The sequence below is a fragment of the Musca domestica genome, unplaced genomic scaffold, assembly GCF_030504385.1.
Source record: "Musca domestica strain aabys unplaced genomic scaffold, Musca_domestica.polishedcontigs.V.1.1 15, whole genome shotgun sequence".
Taxonomy (NCBI): Eukaryota; Metazoa; Arthropoda; class Insecta; order Diptera; family Muscidae; genus Musca; species Musca domestica.
The window spans coordinates 3,588,389-3,613,396 of NW_026712207.1; the positions used below are offsets into that span (position 1 = coordinate 3,588,389).

Below are 25,008 nucleotides of genomic sequence, written 5' to 3' on the forward strand. Positions count from 1 at the left end.
CAGACACTTGAAATCCAAATATAAGCACATACCTACACACACACTCACTCACTGACTCGTTTGTTCGCTCGCTCGCCATTCATGTGAATGGCAAGTATCTCAAGAGCATTTCTATTTCATTTGAAAAAAACCAACGAATGGATAGACCAAACAACGAAACGACAGACAGACAGTCAATGGACAGACGGCTAAATGTATGGACGGACGGACGGCGGCAACGTTAACGTCGGCGGCCAACAACCTACAATACCCAGCATACTTAACGTGTTTTCTATCCGTGTAATGCTTGGCCCCTATCTCTGTGTGTGTGTAAATGAATGAGCCAACAAGCCAGCCATCCAACACAGCCATATGTATCCACGGTTGAACATCAGACTTTCACATACAAAAAAGAAGTAAAGAAAAACCAAAGAAGAAGAAGAACAGCAACAACAATGCTAACGATAACAATAAAAGGAAGCTCTATAAGAAGAATAGAGCAAATGTACACACGCACGCACGCAAACACACACTCATTCATGCCACATAACATAACACTTAACTCTCTCTCTCTCTCTATTCACTCCATGCCATGCCATGCCATCATGCTCTCTGCTGGGGTAATAGACAATGAGCCTCGTTTTTTTTTTTTTTTTTGTTTCGTTCAAGTCGTACAACGACTTAGTAAACACCTAAACACCTGCAGTGGAGACAACATCCAACGCAACAACGCATCGCAATCAGCTGCTACGCGTCCGCTCGTTCACCGTTCATTTATTTCTATTTCGTTGCCTTTTCTCCGGTTTAGTTTTCTTTTTCCATACAACACGGTTGTTTAATTTTTAAGAAAACGAATTTAATTTTTAAAAGTTAAAAATTGCCACAATTCTTACAAAGAAACGAAAAAGCCCGATTACTTACATATATTTGCCGGTTACTTCTTTTGTAAGTACCTCACCTTTACAATGGGAGAGAGAGAGTGTGTATGAGATTATTGACAAAAAGGAGTCTTTGAATTTAACGCAAATTACATGTGACAAGTGGCAAAAAAAACCATACAATTGGATTAAAAAGGAGTGTAAGGCTAAAGGCTTTTTTAAACTAAATATGTTTTCACAAAAAGGCGTTATTTAAAATAATTATGCGTCAGATGAATGTCGAATCTTCGTAAAACACATAATTTAGATATAATTCTCATTTCAAAGTTAACAATTCTTACAAGAAACGAAAAACTTGCAAATGTTTGACAATTACTTTTCTTAGTACCCAATTTAATAATGGGAAAATGAATGTGTGTGATTAGTGCCCAAAGGAATCTTTTAATTTAACGCATAGATTATGTGACAAGTGGCAAATAAAGGAGTCTAACAGTACGTTTATATATATGAGGGTTAACCCACTGGGTTTGGATTTAAATTGTCATATCCATTACTTTTACTTCAAATAAATCCTCTCAAAGTAGGTTAACCCTACAAAAAGTTCTAACGTAAACATGGCATAAGGCTAAAGCCTCCGTACAATTTTTTTAAAAAAAAGCGTTATATTGAATGTCAATTCCTTTGATTATATATCAAATTAATTACGAATCTTTGTAAAACACGTAATTTAGCGATGTTAAGTTTACATTGGGTCAATTTAAAAAATTTGAACCCATGCCTTGGTTGCAATTGCTAAAGATTTTTAGTTTTTTTCTCGGAAAGAAAAATAAAAAGGAAACGTGTAGTGATGTGACAATTGGCAAGAAAAATAATACAATTCGGTTAAAAACGGAGTGTAAGGTTGCGTTTACATTGAAAAAATTTAAATGTTAAAATAGTCTAATGCTATGAGAGCATATTCGGAGATTCTATTATCTAGGATAAATAAAGTATCTACGAAAAAGAAAGTCTTCTTGAAGTCAATTTCAACTCTTTTTTTCTAAAATACTTGTGAAGTTATAATGGTAGTGATGTGACAGGTGGCAAAAACAAAACAATTGCATTAAAAACGGAGTTTAAGGTTAATTCAAGAACCTTGTAACACAAAAAGTAATTACAGGAAAAATCCATTAAATTATGAAAGTAGAGCTAAAAATAGAAGACACGTGTATCGCCGTTTTTTTAAAGTTTACATCGCAAAATAACATAAATAGAGAGGAGTAAGTTCACTCCTCTTCCATATTTTTTGAAATTTTCGGATTGGAGTCTGCACATTTTGGATACATGGTGTCTTCGGCAATATTACTGATAACAATACGAGGATTATTTTATTTCAAATTAAGCTGAAAGTTCCATTCCATCATAGCCTAACAAAATATTCTACAAAGTAGTTGCTATCGGAATAAATAGGCAAATGAACTTCAAATTTGACATCGAATACACGTCGACGTGAAAATTTCGCTTTCCAAGATAATAATCTAAGGAAAATACATTAAAAAAAATCACTCATTCAGCGATCTACATTCTAACATAAAGAGCAAGAAAACTTTAATCCTATCCTATCAACAACTTAAATATTACCTTATAAACGAACTGTGTTCTAGCCGACAATTTCATTTTTGAAAAAAAAAAAATAAAAGCCTAGGAAAACAAATTGAAAGAAATCACTCCTTCAGCGATCTACATTCTAACATGCTACATTGTTACCGCCTGAAAAGATAATTGCATAAATAAGGAGCAAGTAAATTTGCAATCCTCGTTTGCCTTCAACCATCTGTGAAGCAAATCTCTTTCACAATTTTTTTGATTTACCCACAAAGATTTAACTCTTGCCAAAAATACCACATTAAATTGCATTTTAGTTTTTACTATTTTCAACAACTTCACTAATTACGTTATTAACTAACTGTTTTCTAGACGACAATTTCACTTTTAAAAAAAATAGAAGCTTAGCAAAATAAATTGAAAGAAATCACTCATTCGGCGATCTACATTGTAACCACCTGCGAGCTCAAACAAAGAGAAAAGTTTTTATTTTTCAAACATAAATCAAACGAACAGAGCCCATCGATTTCCCTCCCTTCTTAAACTCTTTTGTATAACTTTAAATGCAAATATGCCAAATTCTGTTTGTTTCTGGGTCCCACAATTTCGACGCTACTCCAAATTTATCCAAGTACTTCCAATCCTAAGACCTCTGCGTTACTAGTTATGCAAAAAAAATAAAATAGGGAGTCATAAAAAATTTCAGATTTTTGCACTTCTAGAACAAGGCATATAATTGTGGTGCTTATCTGTGTTAACTATCCAATAATCGATATATGTACCTACATATCCCTACTCCATGTTAGCTGTTGATCAATTTTTGTAAGGACAATAACTTTAAATGCAAATACGTAAATCTCTGTTTTTGAAAGAATCGGAAATTTATTCAATTTAATCCACGAAAACTGCCAATTTTTTAATTGTCTTTTTTTCGAAGAGTGCTCATAGATATCTCCGCCTTTCTTAGTCTATTTTTGAATAACTTTAAATGCAAGTATGTCAAATTTTGTAAGCTTCTAGGCTTCAAATTTTCGACGCAATTTTAAATTTATCCAAGTACTTCCAATCCTATGGCCTACGAATAATTTATCTGAAAATATAGGCAAAATTATTGTTCTGCTTCAGAACCTACTATTTTTCCATTTTTTTTTTTTTTAGATATTATAAAGAAAAACCAGTTACCGTTGTAAAAACTTTTAGATTCTTGCTCTTCTGGAACAGATCGTATATTAACTATCGAATAATCGATATATGCATCTAGAGATCCCTATTCCCTGTCAACTATTGGGCTGAACAGCTGTTAATAGTTACAAATGCATGCTTATTTTTATGGATAATAACTTTAAATGCAAATATGTTTAATCTTTGTTGTTGGAAATAAATAGTTTTTAATCCCGTAGAGATTTAAGAAGTAAATTTTATTTAAATTAATTTAAATGAAGATTATTCATATAAAATGGCTCCACATTTTAGGATCGAATTCAAAAAAAAAAAAAAAAACAAATTATATCGAAATTGATAGATAAATGTATCTAGCGATCTCTACCTTATATCAGCTGTTGAGCTAATCAGCTGTTACAGATGCAATGATTATTTTAAAGGAATATAACTTTAAATGGAAACATGTTAAAATATTGTTGTCCAATTGGGAATAAATAATTTTTAATTGAAGAGATCTTTCAACTCTTTTAATTATATTTAGAAGATTATTATTTACAGATCCCTCTGCCTTTCTTAAAGTAGGTTTACACATACCAAATCGTGTTCATTTACTCTTATTAAATCGCGTTTATTCTAGCTGTCAGTTCCACTTTTTTTATGTCAAATGGAATAGACTCTCAATTCCAGTGGATTTCATTTGTCGTATACGTTATTGACAGTTGAAATTCCCTAGATTCATTTTGATACTTTTGTATAACTTTAAATGCAAATATGTTAAATTTCTTTGTTTCCGAGCTGCACAATTTCCAACATGATTTCAAATTGATCCAAGCACTTCCTCACCCTAAGGTCCTCAAGTAATTCCCCTAAAAATATATAGGAAAAAAAGTATAATTCATTATTAAAATTTATAATAGCATTCCTAAGATTATTCTTCGAATTATGGTAAACAACAAGTTTAAATCATTTCAAATGGTTTTGAATGGTTTACTTTGGCTGCTTGTTTATGTTATTTAAAAAACCAAAAACAAAAAAAATAGAGAATATTTCACAGTCTCTGTGGGCTGGCTAACGCTGCTAGCCTTGGTGTTCATTCTAAACATCTCGCCCATTCAAGATTTCAATGAAAACAAGCAGCCAACAATTCAAATAAGTGATCGCCAAAGCGTTTTTTCGTCGATTCATTAATAAAAGAAAACAAAAACGAGCCACTACTACTAGATTTGTTGGATCTCGATGGACCGAGCGATCGTCTCATCCAAAGTGACTGACACTTTAGAGTATTTTCAAAAAAAAAAAAAAAACGGACTTGAATCGCACAAAAATCAATGACGTCGTCGTCTCATTCTGAAAATCCCAATTTGACATTGTTGTGTGTGCGTGTGTGCGTGGTATTATTTATTTGCTATTGCCGTTTGATCTTCTTCTTGGTATAGAATTAATAGAAAATAAAAATTCAAATTAGTAGACAACATAATATGCAAATGCTAGATCCAAAGAAAGTCCCGAAGTGAATTAATTTGCTTACCATTTCAGAAAGAGGGAGATGGAGGGAAAAACACACATTTAAGGTGGATTATATTAATAATTATTAATTATTGAATTCCTCGTATAGCGCCCCCAGGGGGGATAATAAAGATCAAGACATAAAACCTAGACAACAAAATTGTGAGGTAGAAAAAAATAAACAAAACTATTGGGCGCCACTTTTTTGTGAACTCATAAATTTTAAGATATTTGCTGCTGATCGTCTTTGGTTTGTTGAGGAATTTATTATCAAAAATAAAATATTTTAAGATGTTTACTTCTCCTCTTTTTATTAATAAACTATTATTTTTTTTTTCTTTAATTTTTTTTTTTAAATTTTTGGTTTTAAATATTTTTTTTAATTTTTTTTTTTGTTTAAAAAAATTTTTAATAATCAATTATTTTTCCACCTTTTCTTTGCAGAAAGCAATCGCCTGGGAAGTTTAAGAATTTTCAACCACATTCGAGACCCGCTTAAGCCTAAAAGCCTACGAAACCCTTACAACAAATCGCCTTTTGTTATTTAATTTGAAGAAGTGTAAGGCAGGAAAAAACCATCCCGCAAAACTACGCCACCTCTGCCTGTGTGCGTAAAAGGAGGATGAGGGAAACTGATGGTCCCCGGCATAAGTTTCGAGGGGATTGAGGTCTTTTAAACAGAGTAGTTGAACGCTACATGGATCGCAGAAATGGCGGCGATCCCTTGGCGCCTCCTCGGCCCCCTAAATTATTACCAAAAATCCATCGTCCCCGAGCTCCCGAGCCAGAGATGATGAATACAACAACAACAACAGCGATCAATAATCATCATACGACAACAACATCAGCGGCAACATCTGCATCCGGAAGACAAACGGAAGTTATAAACCATACACCTCAATGTACAAATCAAACGGATTTAAGTCGGAATAATAACTTGAATCAGCAGCAGCAACAACAACAATTTAGTATTAACCAACAAACATTGGCGGCACACAACAGCACAATTCCCATAGCATCATCGCCATCAACAGCAGCAACAACATCCTCCAACAGCAGCACTTCCGCTTTGCTGGTTGGCCCCCCACCTCCCATACGCTACAATCGTGTCAGTTGCAACAACAATCACATTGGCAACATTGATGTCATCACCCAGCAGCCAGCGTCCGGAGGCATAGCAGACGATTATCAGATACATCATTTAACCTATTTACCCCAAAGACCCAGCAATTTGAGTCGCAACGGTAGCCAAATTAGCTCCAATTCAACCACGACCAATACATCAACGACCTCGGTGGGTGGTGTCTCCTCGTCGACGACGGCCTCGACAAACAACGGTATTATTGCGGCGAATAGTTTTACCAGACGCCGACCCCCACCAACACCAACAGCCGCCTCACCGGTCTTGGGTAATTCGGCAGCAGTGCCGCTGCTAACGGCAATAAGTGGCAGCCACCACCAGCACCACAGCAACAACAATTTCCTTAATCATTTCCATACCACAGAGCCGGTGCCATTATCTACCGTCACACTGGCGCAACCTAGACCCGAGTCCGAACGACTCGGCAATGAGTATGTGGACACACCGTTGCGCACGGCCCAACAGCTGCAGAATGCAACGCGTATCCAACATCCGGCCGGCGAGCATGACAATGGTCAGACCACAACGCATCACCTGCTACTGCTGCCGCAGCGCGAGTTGCGCCAACAGCAGCAGCATCAGCAACAACAGCATCAAGTCCACCACCATCATCATCAGCAAACCCAAAGGCATGCGACCTCAGCTGCTGGCTCAGCGACCTCAGCACTGCCCCTGGGCATTGATGGCACGGACGGCATTCTACATTCACAGCACCCCCACCACAACCACCATCTGCACCAGCATCTGGCCCCCAAGGGTTCAGCGGTGACGGGCAAACTATCACCAACGCCAGCGGATACAAGGGGCGGCTTTGCCCTATCCGCCGGCGGCCTGCAACCCCTCAATCAACCAATCACAAAACAACCCGCCTTGTCAAGCAATGCTGCAAATTCCTGTAAATTCGCCAAGGAGCTACCGGCCCTCGATGAACTGCTGGACATGCACAACATTGCCACCGGCATACCCACATCGCATGGCATGATATCGGCCGTGAATGGGGCCAGTCCGCTGACGGGACCCATGGTGATTGGTGGCAGTGAAGGTCCCTCATCGTTGAATCCCATAACATGCCCGCGTTGTGAACGCTGTCGTTGTGAACAGTGCCAGAGTCCCCGGCCCCTGCCCCAGACGTGGGTGTGCAACAAGACCTGTCTGTGCAGTGCCGAATCCATTATCGACTATGCCTCGTGTCTGTGCTGTGCCAAGGCCTTATTCTATCACTGTGCACGGGACAATGATCTGGACTGTGACGATGGATCGGGTACGCCTTGTGTGGACAATCCTTGTTCGTGTGGACCCTATAAGCGGACCCAACGATGGGGTTGGCTGGGAGCCCTGTCCCTGGTATTGCCCTGTCTGTGGTGCTACTGGCCCATGAGGGCATGTGTGGCGGCGTGTGAAAAGTGTTATGGCCGTTTTGCAAGGCGTGGCTGTCGTTGCCAGCAAATTGGTTCCACCTCCAGTATGTTCCCCATAACATCGATTGGCAACAACGGCAACAATGTTATGGTCCTCAGCAATGGCGGCGGCGTCAGTGGTGGTGGCAATGCTGCCACAAATGCCTCCAACAACTCGAAACTCCATCATCATCACAATGAATGCAATAGTGCGGCAAATCGAATACTAAGAAAGGGAGATTTAACACCCGAGAAACGTTTACTTGATTCCAGTCCAGAGTATTAGGAGAATGGTAATTTTTTTTTTTGGTAAATTCCCAAACCGTACAAATGGCAACACTTGACAGGAAGGCGAAATGAAAACAAAGAAACAAAAAGGGGTAACGTGTTATCATCCCTTTTGTCATGGCAAAACAGAGAAAGAAGAAGAAGCAGCAGCAGCACAATAACCGTTGAGTGGCCAGGCCACTGTCACTGCAATTGCGATAACAAATTGCGAGGCTTTATCGTTAGCTATCGATTGGTATGGCATTGGCAAACAAACAAATATGGAACCAAGAACAAAAACAAAATATCGAAGCATTTATGTTGTAAATATGTATAATTATTCTATTATATAATGACGAAGAAAAAAAGCAGAAGAAGAAGAAGAGTATGAAAAGCAGCAAAAACTTTAATTATAACTATTGAGCAGAAATATATGTTTAAAGACAAATGTGAGGAAAAGCAAAACAAAACATGAAAGAAAACCAAACTAACTAAACTGTATTTAGATAAAATCTCACCCCCTCCCCCCCCACACAACTTCACTAAAAATCAAATCACCTGCATAAATGTTTTTCAACATTTTTTTTTTACAATTATTATTTCAAAAATAATAATGGCAAAGAAGAAGTAGAAGAAAAATGGAAAACAAATATCACTTAAAAAGAAAATGAAAAATAAAAACTATTATTACAAAAAAAAAAAAATAAAAAAAAGAAATATACAAATTATATGCAAACAATTTATATGTATTTGGAGATCATGGCCTTTATTGAGGGTTGCGAAAAATGGAGGCAAACAAGAGACTAATATATGATCTTTAAGATCGCAAAATGTTACATAGACATTTGTAAACGGGCCCAAGAAGTAGCTCTCTTGGTGTAATGAACTCCCAAAATTAGAAGAAAAGGGAAGGAAGAGAGCAAGTTTTTGCTGAGAAGTAAGGGAGAAAGAATTCAATTGTAACAGTTGCAAGGGAACTTTAAAACAGAGCCAGGCAAAGAGCCACACTTTTAAGAGCAATACTATTCCATAGAGATTTGTAAACGGGTCAAAAAAGTAGCTCCCTTCGTTTAAGGAATTCCCAAAATTAAAAGAAAAGAGAATAGATGCGAAGGAAGGGAGCAAGTTTTTGTTGAGAAGAAAGGGAGAGAGAATTCAACTGTAACTGTTACAAAGGAACTTCAAGTGTTTGATTTGAAACAGGGCCAGTCAAAGAGTCTGACTTTTATGCTCTCCCACATTTGTTACTCTCCGTTTACATTACTTTTCAATGCTTCTGATTGTGAGTGTGGAGAGAATGTCGCCCATTGAAGACACGCATGCCAGCTTTTGTTTAACCCTGGTTTAGAAGTACTTTAAAAGAAATATGTAGAATTTAATGTTTTAATTCTGAATTTCTAAAAAGGAAACAGTGAATTCTCTTCTGAAAATTTCATTTCCAGAGTTGCCATATTTTATATATAGTATGTCGTGTAAGATTTTCTTTCCCTTAATGATATTCAAAGGTTTGTCCGTGAACCAAGAAATCAACCAAATTGGAAGTTAAACCATTTATTTCAAATAAAATACACTTAAGCTCGAATATAGTTTTCATTGTGAAGAAAAATATATTGATTAAAATGGGTTGTCCGTTATGTTTGGCTGATTTTTGGAGGTCAAATGGCTTTATAAATTGGGAAATTATAGAATTTTTTTAATTGGGAATTTTCAAGAAAAAAATATATAAATAAATACGGTGAACATGTTATTCTCCATATTCTAAATGAAGGCCGATTTTGTAGGGTAAACTCTAAAAACGGGGAAAAATAAGGGAATTTTTTTTTATATTTTAGGGACTATTTGAGTAAAAAGTGGGGAAACTGTGGCTATTTTCAAACAAAAAAAAACGGGAAAAGCTGTAAACATTGTTTTGGAGATTTTTAAATATTTTGGAATGCCTTCAAAAAAAGGTGAAATTTTTAATTTTTTCTTTTGTAGGGTAAACACTAAAAACGATGGAATTTTCATTTTTTTTAATTCATTAAAATTTCAATTTCATAAGAAAGCTGTAAATTTAAACCAAACCAAAAAAAAAACGGCAAAATTGGGGGATTTTTGTAACTGCTAAATCCCACTTTTGGAATTTTGTTTCTGAAGTGAATCTTTCTAATGTTTTCTAATGTTTCTTTCTAATGTTTAAAAAAAAATAAAAATAACAAAAATTTTAGGGGGAACAAAAAATCACTATAGCATTGCTTTCCAAATTTCAAACTTGAAGAAATGTGTTTTTTATTTTTAAAAATTAAGAAAATATATGTTTTGAAAAAATGGTCCCCGATTTTTTTTAACAAAAAAATTCCCCAAAAATCTCCAAAATTGGAAAAATGATGGAATTTTTCGGTCAAAAAATTTGCCAAGAATCCCAAAATTTTAAAAAAATATATAATGAAATTTTTTAAGGGGAACGAAAAATCACCAAAACATTGCTTTCCCAATTTCAAACTTGAAGAAATGTTTTTTTTTATTTTTGAAAAAAGTGTTCCCCGTTTTTTCTGTCAAAAAATTCCCTAAAATCCCCAAAATTGGAAAAAAAAATAATGGAATTTTTAAGGGGAACGAAAAATTACTGAAACATTGCTTTCTGAATTTAAAACTTGAAGAAACATTTTTTTTCTCATTTTTGAAAAAAATGTTTTAACAAAAATTTTCCCCGTTTTTTTCGGCCAAAAAATTCCCCAAAAATCCCCAAAATTGGAAAAAATTGAATTTTTTAGAGAGAATAAAATCAATAAAATATTGATTTTCCAATTTTAAACTTAAAGAATTTCTTTTTTATATTTTGTGAAAAAAAAAATTAAAAAATGTTCCCCGTTTTTTTCGGTAAAAAATTACCCAAAATTGAAAAAGAAATAATGGAATTTTTTAAGGGTAAGAAATGAAATCACTAAACATTGCTTTTCTAAATTTCAAAAAACTTGAAGAAAAAATGTCTTGGTTTTTCGGTCAAAAAATTCCCCAAAAATCCCCAAAATTGAAAAAAATAATGAATTTTTTTTAAGGGGAACAAAAAATTCCCCAAAATTGGAAAAATAATGGCATTTTTTAGATTTAGATAATTTTAATAAATAAATGATGATTTCTTTATGTTTTTGAAAAAAAGTGTTTTGAAAAAATGTTCTCCGTTTTTTGGACAAAAAATTCCCCAAAAATCCCCAAAATTGGAAAAATAATGGATTTTTTAAGAGTAACGTAAAATCACTAAAACATTGTTTTCCTAATTTCAAACTTTAAAAAATAATAATAATAATAATAAAAAAATAATTGAAAAAATGTTCCAGGATTTTTTGGACAATAAATCCCCCAAAAATCCCCAAAAGTTGATAATCTAATTTTTTATTGAATATTCCTTTAAAAACAAACTATTACAATTGAAATCTCTCCATTTACGGAAACCCCGATTACAAATGCAACAACAGCAACAACCTTCAATAAGGCCAATCCCAAATACAATATTGAGAAAAGTAAAACATATGACAGCAGTAAACAAAATTCACATCCCTATTAACAGAAAAAGAAAGTAAATTAAAAAAAAAAAAAACAACTATACATAATGTATGTATATACTATATATATGTACAAGATATGTAGTATATACCAAAAAAAAAAAAGATAAAAACAAATCCCAAAATCAACCCATATACTATATATGTAGCTAATATATATAGGTATTTTATGTATGAATGAATGAAATACGAAAAAAAAAACTGAAAACTAATTATTAATTATACATATAAACACACAAACACATATATACATATATGTAAATATAATAATTAATTGATAAATGAGAAAAAAAGAAAACTGAGGAAAAAATTCAAATAAAAAACAAAAACAAAACACTCAAATATATTTCACCTGTATATATACATATAAACAAAAAGGAAAACCACACACACACAAACAGCATATACATATATATAAATAAAAAATATATATATATATTTAAAAAATATAAAGAAACATATATAAACAAATAAATGAATAACCAAAGACTGCAAACAGATAATTACTAATAATTAGAAATGTTATTTAAACTATTACAAAAAAAAAACAACAAACAAACAAGAAAGATGAAGAAGAACAGAAAATAAACAAAAAATGATCATACGTCAAGAAATGATGAAATTCAAAAACAAAAAAAAAAGAAATAGAAAAATAAACTTCCATAGATCCAGGAAATATTCAGGCATAAAAAAATCTTGGAATATCAATTTCAAAATTCATTACAGTTTCAGTTTGTAATTCGAGGAGTTAAATCGAGGGATATGAGTACCCATAATTTTTGGTATAATTTCATCTCGAAATACATTTTTTTTTGCTTTTTTCAATTTCTTTTAAAATTTTCCTACTTCACTCACCCTCCCAGCTTCCACAATCAAAACACTCCGAATGAAAAACGGGCATTATAAATGGCCAATGCTAACAAAAAACAACAACAATACATTACCGAATTCAAATATATATTTTTGTCTTAAAAAATAAACATTTTCTGTTTCCGTTTAAAAATTCCGATTTTAATTTAAAAAATATATATTTTTTGTTTTTATTTAATTTTTTTTTTTGTTTTTTTTTTAATTTTATTTTATTACATTTGTTCAATATCTAAGTCAAGTTGAAATGGTTAATGAAATTTAACAAAAACAAATTTTATTTATATATACATAGTTTGTATATATAACCTATTATTATTAATTAATTAATTAAATAATTATTGAAAGTGAACATAAATTATGATTAATAATTATTATTATTATTATTTTACTTTTTAACAGTTTTTAAGTAATTTTTAGAATTTTTACATAATTCCATTTAATTATTTTTCCATAATTAAATAAACAAAGAAAAAAAAACAAAAACCACAAAAAATAACTACAGCAGAAGCATCAAAACTGAATGAAAACAGAAAAAAATAAAAATATTAAAAAATAAAACCAACAACAACAACAAACCGTGTTAAGTTACATTTATGTATTTTTGTTATTATTTTTTAACAAAGTAAAGTATATTTAATAATAAATGATACAAATGAATTAAAAACAAACAAATAAAATAAAAACGCAAATGGTGTTTTTCTTTGCCAAAAAGGAGGGGAGATAACTTTTGAGGGGGGAAACAAAGGGAAAATATTTTACACAAAAATAATTCCGGGAAAATCCAGCAGATTATGAAAGTAGAGCTGAAAAAAGGAGACACATGTTTCGGAGTTTTGAAAGTTAACATCGCCAAGTAACCTAAATAGAGGCGGCAGGTTTCCCCCTCTTCCACACTTTTTTTAGAAATGTCCGAATCAAGATTCCTGAGAGTCCTTGCATTTTAGCTATACAGAGTCTTCGGCAATATTGCAGATAACAATGCGAAATTTATTTTGGTTAGATATTTTAACCCTCAAGCCAATCAACAAATGGGTCTTGTTGGTCCTTTTCTCGAAATATGGGTAAAAACTCCCCTAAAACGTGGTCATAGCCTATCAAAATATTCTACAAAATTATTTGTCATAAAATTGTACTATAGGTTCCAGAAGACATGAAATGGCTAAGTCTTATTTAAACGCCAGAAAGTCATGTATGTTAAAAAGGCATTATAGGGTTAAAACCGTACTTTGTGTGAGTTTGTGCAAAAATCTCCAACAAGGCAGCATTTTAGAAGGATGACGTTAAGGACAAAATTATTCTACATCAAATTTCACTATAAGTCACCAAAGAAAAGAAATTTCTATTTCCAAAGAATATCAAAAAATATTTGCATCAATGTTCCCAGAAAAACCAAAATTATGACCTTTTGGTCAATTTTTTCGAATCAAGATTCCTTGGAATCCTTGCATTTTAGATATATGATGTCTTTGGCGATATTGCAGATAACAATGCGGAAATTATTTTGGTTAGAAATTTTAACCCTCAAGCGAGTCAACAAAGGTGTCTTTTTGGTCCTTTTTTCAAAATAAGGTTAAAAAACTCCCCAAAAACGAGGTCGTAGCCTGTAAAAATATTCTACAAAATTATTTGTCGGGAAATTCTACTATAGGTCCCAGAAGACATGAAATGGCTAAATCCTACCTAAACGTCAGGAATTCATAAGTCATATTTAAGGGTTAAAGCCATACTTTGTGTGAGTTTGTGTAAAAATCTCCAACAAAGCATCATTTTAGAAGGATGACGTTAAAGACAAAATTATTCTACATTAAATTTCACTATAAGTCAGTAAACAAAAAAATCTCTACATTCTTTAAATATCAAGAAAAGTAACCTAAATAGAAGAGGCCACATCCCCCTCATCCAAATTTTTTGGAAATTTTCAGATTAAGATTTCTCGAAATCAGTGAATTTTAGGTATACAGTGTCTTTGGCAATATTACAGGTAATAATGCGAAAATTATTTTGGTTGGAAATTCTAACCCTCGGGCGAATCACCAAAGGTTTCTTTTTGGTCCTTTTCTCAAAATATGGTTAAAAACTCCTCTAAAAAGTAATCGTAGCCTTTCAAAATATTCTACAAAATTATTTGTCATAAAATTTTACTATAGGTCCTAGAAGACATCAAATGGCTAAATCCTACCTAAACGCCAGGAAATCGTGTATGTTACAACAGGCATAATAGGCTTAAAACCGTACTTTGAATGGATTAGTGCAAAAATCTCCAACAAAGCAGCATTGTAGAAGGATGACGTTAAAGACAAAATTACACTAAATTTCACTATATGTCACCAAACAACAAAAATCTCCACATCCTTTAAATATCAAGAAAAGAACCCTAAATAGAGGAGGCCTTTTGTTGTCCCCTCATTCACATTTTTTGAAAATTTTCAGATTAAGATTTCTTGAAAGCCGTGAATTTAGGTATACTGTGTCTTCAGCAATATTACAGATAACAATACAAGAATTATTTTGGTTTGAAATTTTAACCCTTAAGGGAGTCAACAAAGGGATCTTTTTGGGCCTTTTCTCAAAATATGGATAAAATCTCCCCCAAAACGTGGTCGTAGCCTGTCAAAATATTCCACAAAATTATTTGTCATAAAATTCTACTATAGGTCCCAGAAGACATGAAATTTCTAAATCCTACCTAAACGTCAGGAATTCATATTTATTAATAATACATTTTAGGGGTAAAACCGTACTTTGTGTGAGTTTGTGCAAAAATCTCCAACAAGTCAGCATTTTAGAAGGATGACGTTAAGTACAAAATTATTCTACATCAAATTTCACTATAAGTCACTAAGCAACAATAATCTCTACATCCTTTAAATATCAAGAAAAGTAACCTAAATAGAGGAGGTCAGTTCCCCCCTCATCCACATTTCTTTCAGATTAAGATTTCTCCAAATCCGTGAGTTTTAGGTATACAGTGTCTTCGACAATATTGTAGCTAACAATCCAACAATTATTTTGGTTAGATATTTTAACCCTGAAGCTAGTCAACAAAGGGGTCTTTTTGGTCCTTTTTTCAAAATATGGTTAAAAACTCGCCTAAAACGTGGCCATAGCCTATCAAAACATTCCACAAAATGATTCGCCATAAAATTCTACTAGAGGTCCTAGAAGACGTAAAATGGCTAAATCCAACCCTTTTAGTCTCGAACCATCGCTCGTTACCGTGATACTGGTAGCGTAGCCAGTACGTCAAGGAAGTAGACGGAAGAAAACAGCAACACCAGTAGAAATGGTTCGAAAAGTAAAGAAGCGACTTGATCTAAACCCGTGTCGCAGTGGCCGAAAAATGGCTCGTGAGCTGAACATATCGCAATATTCCATTCGGCAAATATTGAAAAATAAGCTCGGGGTAAATCCATTGAAATTCCTAAAAGTGCAAGAACTTGCAAAGCAACAGAAAGAAAATAGACTCAAAAGAGTAGCTTTGCTTGGCCGAAAGTGGCGAATTGCTGAATTTGGTTTTCTCCGATGAGAAAACATTCGTTGTCCAGCAGTCTATAAACAAACAAAATGATCGTGTTTATTTGTCAAAGAGGTCAGCTGAAAATGTGCACCTTCGGTAGGCCACCAGAACTCAACCGCCGGCCATGGTGATGGTGTGGGCCGCCATAACTGCCAATGGTCGCTCTCTGCTCGTCTTAATCGACCGTGGCATCAGAATAAGTGCCGAATATTATCGCGAAAATATTCTGGAGAATCTATTAAAGCCTTGTATTTTAGCTATACAGACATTTTGGCCGCAGACCTTGAACATTCCAACAGGACTCAGCAGTGCCATCGCACTCAGCACGCGCCACCCAATAATGGTTACAAAATGAGGTTCATCGCTTCATATCCAGCGCACAATGACCATCAAAATCTCCGGATACCAATTATTGTTGGACTATTGGGTCTGGAATATTTTGGAAAGCAAGGTTGGCACTAAAAAATACCAAAGTGTCGATCACCTCAAGCAAGCGCATCGCCGGGAATGGGCCAAAATACCGCAGAGCAACATTCGGGCAGCGTGTGAAGGTTTCTTTGGCCATTTTAAGGTCATAATTCATGCCTATTCTAAAATTTGAAGCTATTTCCGACAATTAAATTTAAAAAAAATGTTAAAATTATGGCGTTTGACTTGGTTGCAGTTTTTTTATCTCACCCTGAAAATCTGTCAGCAAAATCGGCTGATACTTTTTAACCTGTTTAATTCACTTTTTTAGGTTGTGCCATCATGGTCCTTCTTCGAAAACCTTATTTGGGGACTCCTTAAACATATATTCTTAAAATAATTTTTGAGACTCTAAAAAATCCTTTGAAGAAAAAATTTTAAAAATCCACGTTTGGTTTGTCTGATGTTCCTTGGACAAAATGTTCCTTAAAACTCCAAACTTGGAGGCTTTGGTAGCCACATGGAAAAAAAAAGTGTTCTTTAAACCCACGTTTTGATTCTGTTGTGGCTCCGGAAGTTTCTAGGTACTGATGGCCCTGAAAAATCAATATTCGATGGCTCTGATTGTCCTTTACAATTTTTCTCAAAAATCTGATCATCTATTGAGGATTATTTATGGGTGTCTAATGGTCATTAAAAAAAAAAGTTTTAAAAAATCCATGTCTTGGGTCTCCAAAAATATTCGGCAGTAATTAAAATTTTTAGCCTTTATTGTTCTTTGGAAAGTATTCAAAAAATCTACTTTTTCTAAAAAAATCCAAGTTTTTGAAGTCTCTGGAATATTCCGGCAAAATTCCAGTTCGAAACTCTAATGGTCCTCTGAAAAAATTTTAAAAAATTCCAAGTTTCCATCAAATTTTTTGAAAAAAAAAAAAAATATTTTTCAAAATCCGCATTATATGGCTCCAGAAAAAATATCCCTAATATATTCTCGTTTTAGAAAAAAAATTAAGGTTCCGCAAAAATTTTCTTAAAAATCTATGTTTTGAGGTGTTGATGTTTTTCCAAAAAAGTATTGATCCTTCGCTGAATATTCTGAAAATTTCTATTATTTCTGTTCTCTGCATTTTAAGAACAACTTGTCCTCATGAGTCGGGACCCCCCTAAAACTACAACATTCTATGTTTTGACATTTTTCCCCCGCAAATGCATGGGGTGTAGGTTTGTAAATATGAAGTAAACAGCAGGGACCCCCTTGCAACTCCCTTGGGAGTTACCTTCACTTGGTGTCTAAAATAAGCCAAAAAAAAAAAAAAAAAAAACATTAATGCCCACCTCTGCTGTGCGTGGTGGTGCATTCATGGCTTCCGCCTCCCTTCACTTGTTTCCAACATGCGTGAGTTTTTTGTTCAGTTTGTTTTTTTTTTTGAGAGGCCCCCACGGACTAAAAATAAATCCAACAACGTTGTGAAGGCACACACACACAAACTCGGTATGACGATGGCTATGGCGATGATGATGAGCACACGCACAATTTCGTGGATAGGGGTATGTCGTCGTACTACACGCCATACATTCCCAACAACAACCACAACAACAAACATGTCGGAACAAATGGATTCGTTCAATTTTGTGTGGTGTTCAAGAAAAGAAACGAAGAGGTGGAGTTGCTCGCTTTTCTTGGTTTTTATTTTCGTGTGTGTCTGTGTGTGTAAGAATGTTCCAACTGCTCCAACGTGGAGGAGATTTTCATTTTGGAGTTGTCGTTTGGGTTTGCTTTTTTTGTAGGTATTTGCACCAGCATCAATGATGCAAGTGGGCTGGCGGGAAGGCGGCGAGCAGAACTTGCCACCACACAGCACACATATGGTGGTGGTGGGCACACAGTATGTAGGTGCGCTGCTGCTGCTGCCACCAACGATCGCCACACTGGGCACCAACAACCTCCACCCGGCCACCACACTACTCTAATAGTCTGCTAGTTTTGTTTATTGCCTGACTGCCTGCCTGGTTGGGCCATAGCCACTGTTACCGCGCCGATCGTTGCCGCTGCTTTTGCTGCCTCCGTCCGCCGCCACCGCCGCTTGTCGTCATACCAAACAACAAACAAGCACTCCGAGGCAGTTCACTATCAATCAAGCACCGGAAGCAGCTGTTTAGTTTATTTTGCCTCGTTCGTCGATCGTTCATTATTTGTTGGTGGTTTATGTGTGCGTACGCACACACACAAACACATATACATGGGCATACATACATACACACTTGTGTGTAGCGCTGTGTGTTGTCTGAATTGAATGAACTGAATATGAATAAGACGACAATGAATGTTCTTTGGTCTGATTTTTTTCAATACCCTACCAATGGCATTGATTGAATGTGAGGGATTCGGATTTTTTTCCAGGATATTTTGAATGGTTATCGGAGACCTAAAAAAGGAGGGTTTTTACGAAATTTGTTTCCAAATTCATCAGAGTTGATAAGCATAGTTTATTTGGGGAATATTTTTTGGAGGACCCTCAAACAAGAATTTTCTAAGAATATTATTCTCAAACCAAAGGTGAATTTTTTTACAAATATTTTTTAAAAGACTATCAGAGTTTCAAAAAATGGATATTTTAAGACTAATTTCCAAGACCTCTCAATGTCTAAAAACGAGGATTTTCAAAAAATTCTCAAAAAGTGAATCTGTGTACCAACATTTTCCAGGGTCACCACGTTAAAAACGGGCTAAATTTCAAACATCCATCCTAGCCACCAAATGTGAAATTTTTTAACAATAAATTTTTAAAGGACGATCAGGGTTTCAAAAAATGGATATTTTAAGACTAATTCCAAAGACACCTCAAAACGGGGATTTTTCAAAAAAAAAAAATCCCAGAGCATCAAAAAGTGAATTTTTGTACCAACAAGGTCACCAGGGTAAAAAAATCCTAGTCACCAAATGTGAAATTTTTTAAGGAGGATCAGAATCTCAAAAATATTTTTGTCTATTTTTTTTTTTTTTGAAAAAAAATCTAGAGCCTCAAAAAATGAATTTTCGTACCAAAAATGTCCCAAGGTCATTAGTGGCTAAAACGGGATAAATTTTTAAGAATATGTTTTCTAAGATCCACAGTTCCATGGAATTTGAACTTAAAAAAATATTTTCCTAAGGCCGCCAGGGCCTCCAAAAAAATTAAAAAAAATACTTTTTCAGCCTCAAATCGAAGATGTCTTTTTTTTGGCCCTTAAGGCATGGACTTCGCAAAAAAATCCAGGGACATCAGAAACACCAAAAGTGGTCTTTTAAGATTTTTGAATGGAAAAATAAAGCTCAAAACGTGGATTTTTAAGAACATTTTTTCAGAATTTTTTGCACCATCAGAGCTACTAACGTGGTTATTTTGATATTTTTTTCAGGAACGTCAAATACACCAAACGCAGATATTTTAAGAACATTTTTCCCAGCACCATCAGAGCCTCAAAACGTGGATTTTTAAAAATATTTCTTCGATGAACCCTAGTTCCATCGAACTTAAATTTTCCAAATTATATTCCCAAGGCCGTTAGAGCCTCACAACAGAGTTTTATAAGAATATTTTTATCAAGACTTACAAAGCCTTAAATCGAGGATTTTTTTGGACCAGCAAGGCATGGATTTTGCAAGAAAACAAATCTAGGAACATCAGAAACACGAAATGTGGATTTTTTTTAATAATGGAAGATTAGACCCTGAAAACGTGGATTTGTAAGAATATTTTTTTCCAGAAACATCAGAGCCTCATTGCGTGGATTTTCATTTTTCCAGAAAATCAGAGTTCAACAGCACGGATTTTCTTTAAAAGTATTTCGCAAATATTATTCCAGAGACCCAAAATGTTAATTTTTAAGAACACCTTTCTAGGTACATCATAGCCTGAACTGTGGATTTTGGAGAATTGTCCACCCACGTCTAAGGAATTTTTAAGACTTTGTCAATGGGCCCTCCAGAACTTCAAAGCAAATCTGGCACATTGTAATACTTACAGACTTAAGTCAGATACGAAATGGACCTCCCCCATTCCTTCGGACCTCTCCCATAAAGGGTTTGAATAATCAAAACACAAGCCAAAATATATTTTGAAACAAACATTGGCGGAGGGTATACATTTGACGGTAACGGTAACTTTTTAAGAATATTTTTTTGTCAAGGCCCATCAGACCCTTAAACGTGTGGGTTTTTAAGAACATTTCTACAAATAAATCATAGGCTTTTATAAATCATAACATAGGCTTTTAAGACTATTTCCTCGCTATAAGTGGACATAGAATATTTTTGGGACCCAAAACAAGGATTTTTATGAATATATTTTGGGTTCCAGAACTTGAGTTGCTATGAATTTAGAATTCATTTCCTGGGTGACCAGAGCTGCCAAATTTGGATTTTGAAGAATATGTTGGCCCTTTGGAGCTTCTAAAATGGATCTTTAAGGAATACTTTTCTAGTGCCAGCAGAGCCTCAAAAGATTTTTGGACACCATTAGGTATTTTGGATACTAAAATGAGGATCCTTAAGAATATTTCTCGATTGCCCAAAACTTGGATTTTAAGAATTTTTTGGGGTACCGAATGATTTTTTTTTTGAATATTTCACCAAACTTATGCACTTTTGTGAATATTTCTACTGCCCCAAGACTTGAATAACTTAAAATGTGTTTTGGGGTCCCAGTACTTGCATTTTTAGCATTAAAAAAAAACAGGATTTTTAAGAATATTTCTGGGGTCCCTAAACGTGAAGTTTTAAAAATATTTCTGGTTTCTCAAATTGGTTATTTTAAAAATTTCGGATTTTCCGAATATTTCTGGGTCTTCAAACGAGGCTTTTTAAGGATTTTTTTAGGATCTCGAAACCCAGATTTTTAAGAATATTTTTGGGGTCCAAAAACGTTGACTTTTGATAACATTTTTTTGGATTCCAAATCGAGTTTTTAGGAATATTTTTTTGGAATTTATTTTTAGGGGATTTCAAAACATGTTTTTTAAGAATTATTTTTTTGTTACCAAGACGTCGATATTTAAGAATTTTTGTGGACCCCAAAAATGGGTCAATAAGAATATTTTTGGGATCCCAAACCAAGGATGGAAAAAATAATTGTTCGGGTCTTAATTAATTTGGATTTAATTAATTTTTTTGGGGTCCTTAAACCGGGATATTAAAAATATTGTTTAGGTTCCTAGACATGGATTTTTAAGAATATTTTTCAAAGGACCATCAGAGCTACCAAATGTGAATTTTGAAGAATATTTTTGGACGACAGCCACCAAATGTGAATTTGGAAGAATATTTTTGGATGGGATTTTAAAAATATAATTTATGTTTCTTGACGTGGATTTTTAAGAATATTTTTCAAGGGACCATCAGAGCCACCAAATGTGAATTTTGAAGAATATTTTTGGACGACAGTCACAGGCTTAGTCGAAGATTTTTCAAAGAATATTGTTTCGAAGGTCTATCAGAACGATCGACGATTTTTAAGAAAAAATTAAAGGTCCATCAGACCCTCAAAATTAATTTTTAGCTGACATTTTTCAAAGGCCATCACACACTCTAATATGGGCTTTTCATATTTTTTGGTTCGAGGGACCAGCACCATCAGAGCCAACAAAATAGTTTTTTTAAGAATATCTTTTTAAGTTTTGAAAATATTTTTGGAGGACCATTTTCTAATGACCATCAGAACATTATGTTCAGAACCGTAGTTTATAAGAATAATAAATATCATAATATCTTTAAAGAGAATTTTAAAGAATATTTGTTGCAGTTCCATTAAAAACTCTAATATATGATGTTCTAAGAATAATTTCTGGGAGGCCATCAGAGCTTTACAGCCTTGAGTATTGAAGAATTTTTATTATTTTTAACAATATGTGCTTATTATTGAAAAGTATTTAATTCAACACGTTGTTTTGGTAAAGTATTCTAGGAGATCTTCAAATACTCAAACATTAATTTTAAGAATACTTTCTGCAGTTTAAGCATGAATGTTTATGAATATTTTCCGCAACTCCCCCAGACCTGTTTTTTTTTAATTTATTAACAACAATTTTTAAAAAATCATAAGAAGAATCTTTAAGAATACTTTTGCTGGATTATCCGATTGCCAGCGAATAAATTATAATCTGCGTAAATTATAATCAATAATTTGTTACAAATAGAGATCCCACAGAACCTTACTGACCCACTATTTGCTCTTCTTTCACTTGTTTATTCATTGTCTTTTCATTGCATTTGCCACTCTCCCCTTTGCCGGATTCTTGTCATTTCGTTTGTCCCCCTTCCTCCCATTGACGTTTTTGCCATTTCACTGCAGCACTTTCAATGACTGCACCGGTTTGCTGTTGTTATTGTTGTTGCAGTTTTTCCTCATATTCTGAATGCAGAGCGATTTGTTTTTAATAAATTGTAATGTTTTTATTATTACTGCTGCCTCGGCTGCTGTTCGGGATGTTGATGCTGCCGCTGCTCTCAGATCATTCGCTGTTTTGTGCAAATCATAGTCAGACGACTATCTCTATTTCGAATGTAATGCAAGTTTGCTATTTGCTGTTCAAGTACATGAGTTCTAATAATGGTTGATGGTGGTGGCCTACAGTCAGCTCTCGTTTTTGAAGAACAATGCAGGGGAAGCTATGGAACAACAATTGAAGTATTTCCTTTTTAAGAGGATACTCTTGAGTGTTACCAAGATGATATATGAATGTGTTTTGAAGTGTTTTGTTAAAGTGTTTCGAATTAAGTGGGTACGACTGTATGGCGAACAGTGGTCGAAAGTGGCACAAGAAATTGAATTTGAAAAAATATTCCTTATAATTTAGGATTATTAATGAAATTGTCCTTGTAAAAATTGTCTTTTATAATCCATGATTATTGGTCGAATGGTTCTTGAAAAATATTTGCTTTAAAAATTTACAATTTTTGGCCAGTTGACCCTTACAAAAAATTCTTAAAAATTTAAAAAATTACATTAAATTTTGAAAGCAATTTTCATTAAAACTATTGCACCTAGATATATGGTTTATTCTGAAATTTATAGTGAAATTTTGTGTACAATATTTCTTCTTCTGACATTTTCCGCCTAAAACGAAATTTGATGTTACTTTCAGGTCGCAACTCGAAAATAGTCCAAAGAAAAATTGATCAAAAAAAAAAAAAAAATAGAGGATTTTTTTTTGTGGTTAAAATTGATGCTAATATTTTTCGATATTCAATGGAAATATAGATTTCTTCTCTTTAGCGACTTATGCTAAAATTTGATCAATAACATTTTTGTCTTTGACGTCATATTTCAAAAGTGATGCTTTGTTTTCCCACAAACTCACACCAAGTACGGTTTTAACCCTAAAATGCGTTTTTAATATTCGTGAATTCCTAGCATTTAGGTAAGATTTAGATTTTTGATGTCTTCTAGGACCTACAGTAGAATTTTACGACAAACAATTTTGTAGAATACTTTGACTTGATACGATTCCATTTAATCAGAGTTTTATATCATACTTTGAAAAAGGTTCAAAGAGACTCCTTTGTTATCTCGCTCAAGGGTTAAAATTTTCAAACGAAATATTTTTATCTGCAATATTGCCGAAGCCCATATACACCAAAAACTCGATTCCAAGGAAATTTAATCCGTACATTTAAAAAAAAAAAATGTGAAAGATTACGGGGATCTTCCCCCTCCATTTAGGTTACTTTGCGATGTAAACTTTAAAAACGCCGATACACGTGTCTTCCATTTTTGGCTCTACTTCCATTATGTGGTGGATTTTCCCCATAATTTTTTGTGTTGCACAGTGTCATTGGTCATATGACCTTTAGAAAATATTCCCTTTAAAGTTTACGATGATTGGTATGGTGTTGAAAAAAAAATTATTTAGAAATTTTAGGGTCATATGAAAAATATTATAAAAAATTCACTTTTGGAAAATATTCGTTAAAATTTACGTTTCGTGCCTCTGATTTTCTTTAGGAAGTTATTCTTTAAATTCCGTCTTGGGTGGCTCTAATAGTCCTTTTAAAAATATTCCCAAAATTCCAGGTTTGGTCCCTTTGATGATCCTTTAAAAAATATTCTTGGTAAATCTACAATTGGTGGCTCTGAATATCCTTTGAGAAATTATTCTTGGTAAATCTACGATTGGTGGCTCTGAATATCCTTTGAGAAAATATTCTTTAAAATCCAGGATTGGTGAATCTGACAGTTCTTGAAAAAATATTCTTAAAAATCCACGTTTGGTAGCTCTGATGGTTCTTTGCGAAAATATTCTTAAAAATCCACGTTTGGTAGCTCTGATGGTTCTTTGCGAAAATATTCTTAAAAATCCACGTTCGGTGGCTCTAATGCTCCTGGAAAAAATATTGTTAAAAATCCACGTTTGATGGCTCGTCTTTAAAAAGCTATTCTTAAAAATCCAAAGTATGTGGCTCTGATATTCGTAAAAATCCATGAGTGGCTCCTTGGAATGTATGTCCTGTATGTCCTTGGAAAATTAATCCAAAAAATGTCGATATTATTGTGGAGATGGTTCCAGAAAGAATTGTCCATTAAAATCCACAATTATTGTTCCGATTTTTCTCGAAAAAGGTTCCAATATCTCTGAATGTCCTTGAAAAAATGCTCTTAAAACTCCGCGATTATTGCTGTGAAGGTCTTTGAAAAAATATTCTTTAAGAATCCAGAACTATTGCTCTAAATGTCCTCTGAGGAAATATTCTTAATAAGTCCATTAGAGCCAAGAATAGGAG

At 33.8% G+C, this 25,008-nt stretch overlaps 1 protein-coding gene across 3 annotated transcripts in view; it reads left to right on the forward strand.

Moving 5' to 3' along the window:
- Positions 1-12,867, forward strand: part of LOC101896292 (protein sprouty) — a 44,600-nt gene extending 31,733 nt beyond the window's left edge. For 2 of the 3 annotated variants that reach the window (XM_059119536.1, XM_059119537.1), the window contains exon 2: positions 5,553-12,867. In XM_059119536.1, coding sequence (XP_058975519.1) covers positions 5,806-7,932 — 2,127 coding nt within the window. In that variant the 5' untranslated portion in view covers positions 5,553-5,805 and the 3' untranslated portion in view covers positions 7,933-12,867. Of the gene's footprint in view, positions 1-653; positions 925-5,552 lie in introns of those variants that run through there. The other variant, XM_005184612.4, reaches the window with a different exon arrangement.
- The last annotated feature ends 12,141 nt before the right edge of the window (positions 12,868-25,008 follow it).